We start from the raw sequence: 9,615 nt of genomic DNA on the forward strand, positions 1-9,615 counted from the left end.
CTTTGGTTGACCGCCTGTCTGATACTATGAGAACATCACTACTGCTGTCTGAGTTATCACCATGAGTTGCCTTATTAGCACTTGCCCCACCATTGAGTTCTGGACAGTCCTTTCTCATATGTCCCCACTGCTTACACTTGTGACACCGTATATTCTTTTTCTTTTTCTTGTTCTTCCCAGCCTCATATCCCTTCCGCCACTGCTCACCCTTGACTAGCAAACCTTCACCATGAGAGACTTCCACCGCGTTCTTCTTTCTCATATCATAAGATAGCAATGCCGCAGTAATATCCTCATTCTTGACGGTCTCCTTGCCGTGCGCCAAAGTAGTGATCAAGTACTCATAGGATGATGGCAATGAACAAAGAAGCGGAATTGCCCTATCCTCGTCGTCAACCGTTGCACCCAAGCGTGCTAGATCCGTCACGACTTGATTAAAGGCGTTCATATACTCCACAAGATTCGACCCCTCCTGCATCCTCATCCCATATAACTTTTGCTTCATATACACCTTGGTTGTCGCAGTCTTGGACATAAACTGACTTTCCAGCTTCTTCCAAATCCTCTTCGGCGAATTCTCATCCATCACATGATAAATAACCTGGTCCGACAGACACAACCGTATAGTCCCGGCTGCTTTCAACTGTAACTCCTCCCAGTCATCCGCCTTCATCTTAGCTGGCTTGGCTTCCTTCAACAACGCCTTCAAGCATCCTTGTTGTGCCAACAAATTTTTCACCCTTGTCTGCCATAATCCAAAGCTTCCAGTTCCATTGAACTTCTCCACCTCAAACCTGGTACCCGATGGCGCCATGGTTCTTTGTATGGCTGACCCTGCGAAAAAATAACCGAACAGTTTTCCCGTGATCCCCAAGTACAAGAACAGAACCTCTGTCTACTACTAGCAATCTAGCTAGTTGGTCTTGACGTGAAGTGCTCCTGTCTTGGCCCAACTTCCCGGATGCTAGCGAACTTGCTTTGCCTAAGCCCTTGCTTTCCAATGGATGCAACCAGCGATGGCTTTTTCTTCCGCTGAATCTCGATCTACCTCTTTGCGTCCAGCCGCTGCTGCTTTTAACATGTGCGTGCATGGGTGCAGCTGTCCGGCTCGAAGACGACTTCTTCCAGGACTCGGTCCCTTTTGTTTCCAAAACAATCTCGGTAGCTTATGGCCTGCACGCAACGCGCTGGACTGCTACACGCCTGGCTCAAGCCCGTGCGCACGTCTTGGAGTCCCTGGGCCGCACGCGTGCGCCCGACTCGGTCGGCTCGGCTAGATTCACTGGCCTCACACGCGTCTATGCCTTGGACTTCCATCGTTGCACGGCTGCACGCCTTTCCTGTCCGAGCCGCTGCTGCTGCCTCCGCGTGATGCTTTCCGATCTCGGCGAGATCCCATCGAATAAGTCGAACCGTGGTATACGCAACGAGCTCAACAATGGCCTTCCTCTGGATCAACGCACAACAACCTCTTTGTAACCTTGCTCATGATACCACTTGTTAGAATAAATCTGAGATACGCGGTCGATCCACCGAGGAACAAGCAATCACAGACAACGACGACACCGAGATTTGTTAACGAGGTTCGGCGAACTCGCCTACTTCCCGGGGCAATGACTACGGGCGCTCCTCCCCGAGATACCGCAACACCGGCCACCTGGGCGCCGGCACAAGCCGCCGGCACCCCCTTGCGAGCCTGTCGCTATCTAGTTGTCATGGGTTACAACGTGGGGTGCCTCCTCATATATAAGAGGCCAAGGGTACAACGTGTCCGACTCCGACACTACAAGTATCCTGCCCACACTACAACACCAAGTCCAAGCGTAACCCAACTAGTACAAAATATTTGACACAAACACAACAGGTCTGAGGGTTTCTAAGGCCCACCTCACAGTTATTTTGTCGTGTGTTCTGCTCGTGACCCCTCACGTTGACTTCGATGCCACGGCAAAATGCTCCCACTCGCATGCATTCTAGGGGGCAGGTGTAAGTTGTTGATTTTGGAAATCGTGCTTCCTCGACCCCATCCCTGTTCCCCTCCGCTCTCATCAACGGTAGAATTGGCGTGCAGATTCTGCCGGTCTCCGACGGCTTTGCGGTGTAGCGCATCAAATCGCAGGTGAGTGGCTCTTTCCCCAATCCCCGAATGCATCCTCCATTTTTTCAGCATTGTTCCTCATTGCCCCTTGTGTTGCAGCATGATGATGTGTGGAAGAGTGGAGTCCTGGGGGTTTTGATAGGGGGTGGGATCCTCTCACGACATCCCATGAGTTTCGTTTTGAAAGAGATGACGTGGTTGTATTGGTGAACATTCGCGCAGGTGATTTTTTGGTTGAACAATACGGCGAGGCGGGAGGGCTGGTTGGTTTCAATCCGGCGGAATAGGGCCTTACATCCAATGTGGTTCAAAACTGTGCTGGGCAATATCGTTATGTGATGTCTATGGATGAGTGAGTGATGAATGTATTTTTTGGAGATTCTGGGATGGAGTTATGTGGCGATTTTGTTTTTTTGGGTGGATTCTGAATACAAAATCAACACCGCACCATCCATAATTTTCTGAACCATGTACCAAATTGACCAGATTAATTTGACTCCATTCTTTTTAGGTATACCATCTTGCTGCAATAAGGTGTACACTTTCTTGATAAAATTTCCCAAACAGTATACATTCCGTACAAAATTACCATGGTCGTAGTATTGGATTTACCAGGGACTTGTATCATTGGTACTTGGCATGGACCTTTAATTTTCCCTATGTTAATTCTCATCTCTCAGTTAATTTATCTCAAGGCTAGCAATTTTTTCTAGCAAACTTACAATACATGTCCGAGCAATGTTAATTAGTGAGTATATATATCATGTACCATAATTACCAGTAATGTTGTGGGAAAATGTCCAGTCCTGGTCTACAAAAATTAGGCATGGTCATGCCTTTTATGAAAAATAGTTGAATTCACTATTGGTAGTGCAAAATCATGGTAGTTATATTGGTGTTATCAGGCACTTTTGTGAATGATAGCCATCAGGCATGCGTCTCTCCAATTTCCCCCCATGTGAATTCTCATGGATAAGATCAGTAAAATCATAGTTGACAGGATAGTTCTATACAAATTCCCGTGGATGTAGTAGGATGCATGCCAGCAATGTTCTATACAAATAACCATTGCTGTTGTAGGCAAAGTACTAGGCATATATTTTAGCAAATTTACCAGACTGCATACACAGTAATCATAATGTACATGCTAGCGCAGTTTATCTTTTGTTTGTTTTGTACTATGGACTCACGTCCACATCTTGGTGATGTTCAAAACTTTTCCTCTTCTCCTTGCTCCACTCATCGATGGTCGCCACTCTGCTCGCTGACCACAATTTCATTGCCTTCTCCACATCACTATATCATCCAACGACTATATGGCCCCACTAAGGGCTAAGAGGGGCCGCCTTCCTTGGGAAAGCTTGGCTTCATGTCTCTGATCACGCTCTAATACCAATTGATGGGATGCGTTCACAGAATAATAGCCAAACTATACCCAAAAAAAACTATGGCCAAGGGTACATCTCGTACCCTCTAATTTATCTTTATTTTTTCATAATTTTCTTGGTTAAAAACGTATATAGGGGCAGCTAGGACTTACAAAACTGACTTGTAGTAGACCATTCGAGCACGTACACACTAGCACAAGGAAACTTCAAACCGACCTAAGCTAAGCTTTCCGAAAGTAATCACCGACAAGCTTGATCACACTTGTACCTAACCACACTAGCACTAGAACCTCCCACACGTATAACTAGTACTTGCCTAATTCAACACAACTACAACCATGCTTTCCATCATGTATAATACCGTGGTTTTGATTAATCCAACACAATTCTCCTGCGTGGTTCAGAAAAAATAGTTGATGTACGTATATCGAGTTGATGTGAGCCTCTTAAGCAAGGGAGGGGGTGTGGGTGAGGATGCACGAAATTACCTACTCCCTCTGTTCACTTTTATAAGGTGTTGTAGCATTTCAGACATCATGCAAAACAACTCAATTTGAGTTGTTTGAAACGACTTATAAAAGTGAATGGAGGGAGTAGCTTAATTGCATAGCGGGCACTAAAATGGGTGCCGCACTGCAGTAGCGCCGGCCACTTGGCTGACTGGGATACACTATGAGATCTATGGTATTGCGTGCAGGGCAGAAGAGAAGAATACTCACTCAAGTACATGATGTGATTGATATGGATGGGCAGCTGAGGAGTAGCTCCGTTCAGGATATACTCGATCGCAATATCAATGGAAGCATGAGTGATAGAAAATTCTTCGATATAGGAGCACATATCGTATATGTACCCACAGTTTTATTGAACTTTATATGCATGCGCAGTTGAAACGCCCATGGGAGGATATATAAGAGGACAAGGAGGAGGAACCACTGGTGCCAATCGTTTGCTTCCCTCTATCCTCAAGTAGGTGAAACATAAACTTAGCTGAAAAATAATTTCGAAGTTTGCCCAAATATATAGAAGAGAAATATCAACAATATATTATGAAAATATATCTAAGGGTGAATGTATAGGTATTGATTTGGTATTGTTTATCTTCATATTTTTATATGTATTGTTTGGAAAATTAGAAACCTATCTGGAAACTAAGGGAGTATAACGTTTTCCTCGATTGCTCCAATGAGTTAAACAATTTTGCTAAAGCAGATCTAGATGTGCCATAAGTATTGCATACTAAGTCCTATATCAATGATCTTCATAATTAAAGTGTTGGTTCATTGTCAAGCATCAGGAACTTCTAGCCTGTGTCGCACACAGTAGACAGCCAATAATGCAATTATTTTGGCAATATGTGAGCTGGTTGTGCCGTTGGTACATTATTGTCATGGCAATCTGAACAACTTATCATACGTCTATAGGTGTACAACTTCTCGACCATGGCAGATGGCCGGTAGTACTTCATATGTGCTAGGGTGTCTAATGAAAATTTAGTATTTCAAATATATAAGTCACCAAGCGTGGAAGAAGCTCCTCATTCCCTGTGATTATTAACTTTCGTGTTGCATTCTGCTATTCTCATTTTGTGACGGCGCGTGAGTGGGTCTGATTGATTTTTGTTTTATATCAAGGGATATGTTTCTCAGTTCTTAGCCAAGTCAGCACCTTACAATTGGACCCCACCTATCGGAGACACAATTAAACGGGGCAAAGCAAGCGATCAGTGCTTTCTGCAAAAGGTTTACTGGGAATGCAGTGATTTTTGCAATGGATTAACGACTTGGTGTTTTTTCTGCAAACCTAGCCGTAAATGTGGTTGTTTTTTGTAATTAACTCCTATTTCATTGGCTGGCGCATTAAATAGGATTTGCAGGTTGCTCTTTAAGAATTAACGACAAGCTCTTTAAGAATTAACGACATGGAAAACCAAGATAGTGGTTGGCTCCTCCCAATTTTCAAAGCAGGCCAAATTGGAGTAATTATTGCCAATGATCTTTGATGTAATATCCTTCATCCAATCTTCATGCACCTAGGTTGCAATGCAGCTCCTTAGATTCCTTATGCACCTAGATGGAGGGGGTATGATTTTTTCGACCCCGCACATGCAGGCCATCCGAAAATCATATGCCTATGGAGGTGGAGAAAAATAAGGGGAGAGGCTAAAGTCTAGGGTGAGGTTCAGTTGACATTAAGCGGGAAGATTAGCGCCTAAAGGGATCCATAGGACAAACATCAAATAGAGTGTAGGACAATTAGGTAACATGTCGTTTATAACTGTAGCACTGTTCCATATCCTTTGTCACAAAATATAGTGTGTGCTCGATATATTTTTTCAAAGTTAAACTTTGTAGACTTTGACCGAGTTTATAGAAAAACTTATTAACATTAGAAACACCAAATCAATACGATTAGATTCAACATGAAATATTTTTCCATATGGTATATAATTGGTATTGAGATGTAGATAATTTTCTCTATAACTTAGTCAAAACTTACGAAGTTTAACTTCTTAGAACATCTCCAACGGGTTACACCAAATTGCTTCTAAATGTCCGGACTGGATGGTTGGGACACTTTTTACCATCCAACAGGGTACACCAAAGGTCGTGGACATGAATAAATATTCCAAATCCCATAAACCGATACCACATAAAGAAGTGGTTTGGGGGACTATGGACACCCCATGGACAAGCATTGGAGCCCACAACAAACCCATGTTTTCCTCCTCCTCCCTTCTCTCCCCTCTCTCCTCTCTCCATCGGACAGGGGGTGGGCATGTAGTGCACAGGGTTGGATGGTGCCCCCCCCCCCCCCCCCCCCCGCCAATACGTTGTCCGTAGAGTGTCCACGGATGTTTGATGTGTCTGGCTTGATGCGGGTAATTGGAGTTGCCCTTAGAAAACAATGCACAACTGTATTGTGTGATGGTGGGAGTAATTAATTAACCTCGATTCCACGTGGCCACATGTTAATGCCATGCATTAATAACCTTAAAATTATTTAGGAGGTTGGTCCATCTTATGGAAAAGTCTATACCTCATCGTAGCGATGTATTTATATGTGCACCATACATCTGCATTGAAGAACTGAATAGGAAGAAACATATTTTTTGCTTGTAGAAGAAGAAGTAGATAAGGCCAACACGAATGGGGAGAGGGAGACACTATGTCGAGATGAGAAAGTGATGGATGCGGCTAAGGAGATGCGGGTAACCGCGAGTGAACAAGGCAGACACGCACTTCACATGATCTCCCCCTGATTTTAAGGGGATGGGGCCGGGTCTTATTTTGTTCCAATCAAATCAAGCCACGTACGCGGGAGCACGGATGGGCGCACGTGCGGGGAGCAGGCAAGTCTCGTCCACACAACATATATAGCCTCTTCCTTATTAATTTAGTCCATATATTAGCCTTTCCCTTTCGTTTCTTATTTTTCTCACCATCTCTTTGATTTCCTTCCTTATTAGTAAGCCCACAAGTTTGCCTCTCTATTTTTCTTCCTTATTCCTTCCACGTCTCGTTTAATTTCCTTCCTTTTTAGTATAGCCCACAAATTAGCCTCTCTCTTTTCCTTTCTTATTTCTGCCAACGCCCCGTTTGATTCATGAGACGGCTTCGTGATACCTAGGGAATTTAAAGACGTACATAAATTGGTTAGATATGGTCTAAAATAGCAAGGTGGGACTAAGTTGACATCTGTATCAACATTAATAGGAGCACACAACAGGATCTAGGTGGTTGGCTGTGTTATGATATAATCAACAGGAGGTCTTGAGATCGATTGCATTGACCAGCAATTATTTTTGCCTTATACTGCCGCGGCGCAAGAAACCTTAGCTGGGCCACGATTTGTGGGCCAATAATTCGCCTTGGGTTATTACAGGCATTTAACGCAATGATAACACAAATTGATGGTAGCTTAGATGGTACACATGTGCAACATTTATCCATAGGGCTCAAGTTCAATCCCCAGCATGAAATTCTTTATTGTTTTTACGTCGATAAAGATATAGATGACTCAAATATTAGGTAAAGAAACACACGTTGAAGAAATAAATAGTACCACCTCGGATATATTAAGAAAAATACCAAAATCAAGAAAAAAATCGGACAGGAAGAAGCGTATTATGACATAGGAAGAAAGCACATTGTGACGGTGAACCCACGGAGTCAATCCGTGCTTTATTATTAGGCGAGAAGCTTACCGTCCATAGCGCTCAAAGAATACAATGCTCGGTTTGACTCTTTTTTACCGGATAAAGATATAGATGACTCAAATATTAGGTAAAGAAACACACCGTTGAAGAAATAAATAGTACCACCTCGGATATATTAAGAAAAATATCAAAATCAAGAAAAAAACGGACAGGAAGAAGCGTATTATGACATAGGAAGAAAGCACATTGTGACGGTGAACCCACGGAATCAATCCGTGCTTTATTATTAGGCGAGAAGCTTACCGTCCATAGCGCTCAAAGAATACAATGCTCGGTTTGACTCTTTTTTTACCGGATAAAGATATAGATGACTCAAATATTAGGTAAAGAAACACACCGTTGAAGAAATAGATAGTACCACCTCGGATATATTGAGAAAAATATCAAAATCAAGAAAAAAAATAGACAGGAAGAAGCGTATTATGACATATGAAGGAAGCGCATTGTAACGGTGAACCCACGGAGTCAATCCGTGCTTTATTATTAGGGAGAGATTTTATAAAGTATGTAATCCCTCAAATTCTGGAGTGGAAAAATGCAATTTTTCCAAATTAATTAATTGTATGATGAAGGAAAAAAACAAGTACTACAATTAATCTGACTTGGTCAAACATGTACTCAGCTGTGCGCCCAAACATTTTTATTTCTTGGAAATTGGTTAGTCCAAAGTCCAAGTCCAATATACGTACCTGCATACATAATGCTTTGTTTTCCCTTTGAAATTAATTCAATCCCAGCTGCCTGAAGGACTTGCTTCCTCTTGTTAAGACCAAGGATGATAGATACATAGCACACAAACAGGTCACTAACAAACTTTCCAAACTCCAAAGAATCAATTGATTGATCATTGGTGGCTTGCTGCTTGCGGCTGCGGGTAACTGGTACTCTTGAGCAAGGAGAGGTAACCGCCTTGCAGGTTCTTCACGTTCGCGAACCCCTGCAACGAAAACCAAAACGAATTCACATCTCAATCAAAGATGGTGATCTTACTAAGAACAGTAAAAAAAAAATCAACCATTCACGAATGGACTTACAGCAGCGACGAGGTCTGCGGTGGCGAGCCTGGACCGGACCCCAGAGCGGCAGCCAACAAGGAACCGGTCCTCCTTGGAGTGGAGCGCCGCAACCTGGTCGACGAAGTCCGGGTTGCGCTCCTTGCCATGGGGTGTGACGGAGAGGTAGTAGGGCACGTTGCGTGCACCGGCGACATGGCCCTTTTCGAAGTCCTCCCACATCCGCACGTCCACGTACCCGTACTGCTCCGAGGCCAGCAGCCCACACGCCGCCTCCGCGTCCACGCTCTCCACCGCCGCGCTCGTGCTGCTTCGCAGGGAGCCCATCTATGGAGGATCGAGCAGCGGGGAAGAAGGGGCCTCTGCTTCTGTGTGAGGTGGTCTCCAGAGGCTGTGGAGTGGATTGGCTGATGGAAAGATAGGTGCTATTATAGGATAAGATGATGCCATGGCAGCGGTGGAACATATCACACCCGGGTAGCCGCATCCATCACTTCATGATCGCCTAAAGTCGCCTACCATACATAAGTTACATATATGGAAATGTCAACTACATACGTAGTTGCTGTATTTGTTTTCTTTGAAATGACAAGGTGTATAAGAATTTCCTTTTGCACCCTATTTTTTAAAGATTTTGTGGCAAGTATTATACGTGTGGCCTGAAGCGCATCGTCTTCCAGGCGGCTCGGGGGAGAAAAAACCCTAGCCGCCGCGACTCCTCCCCCTCCCCTCCTAGTCTCGCCGCCGCCGGAGGGGTCTCCCTGGCAAAGGCTGGGCGGCCCTGAGGAAGGTGGCGGCAGGGCAACGATTCCCTTGTGGTGGCGCAGGCGCGCGAGAGCTCCGCGCGCGGCCGAGGAGTTGCGGACGGCGGCGGCCACCTCCACGGGACGGGCACAT

The 9,615-nt window shown here is 44.5% G+C and overlaps 1 protein-coding gene across 2 annotated transcripts; it reads right to left on the bottom strand.

The window, feature by feature from the left end:
- Positions 1-6,330: 6,330 nt before the first annotated feature.
- On the bottom strand, positions 6,331-9,140 carry LOC123131573 (thiosulfate sulfurtransferase 18). Of its 2 annotated transcripts, XR_006464192.1 has the most exons (3): positions 8,740-9,140; positions 8,395-8,642; positions 6,331-7,112 (listed from the first exon to the last, which is right to left on the bottom strand). XR_006464192.1 is itself a non-coding variant. In XM_044551218.1 (2 exons), the coding sequence occupies exons 1-2, from the start codon at positions 9,043-9,045 to the stop codon at positions 8,550-8,552; spliced, it is 399 nt and encodes a 132-aa protein (XP_044407153.1). In that variant the 5' UTR covers positions 9,046-9,140; the 3' UTR covers positions 8,273-8,549. The 2 variants fall into 2 exon arrangements, 1 of the variants encoding a protein (XP_044407153.1); XM_044551218.1 differs by lacking the exon at positions 6,331-7,112 and having other exon boundaries at positions 8,273-8,642.
- Between the last annotated feature and the right edge of the window lie 475 nt (positions 9,141-9,615).

This window comes from Triticum aestivum, chromosome 6A (genome assembly GCF_018294505.1).
Source record: "Triticum aestivum cultivar Chinese Spring chromosome 6A, IWGSC CS RefSeq v2.1, whole genome shotgun sequence".
NCBI classification, from domain to species: domain Eukaryota; kingdom Viridiplantae; phylum Streptophyta; class Magnoliopsida; order Poales; family Poaceae; genus Triticum; species Triticum aestivum.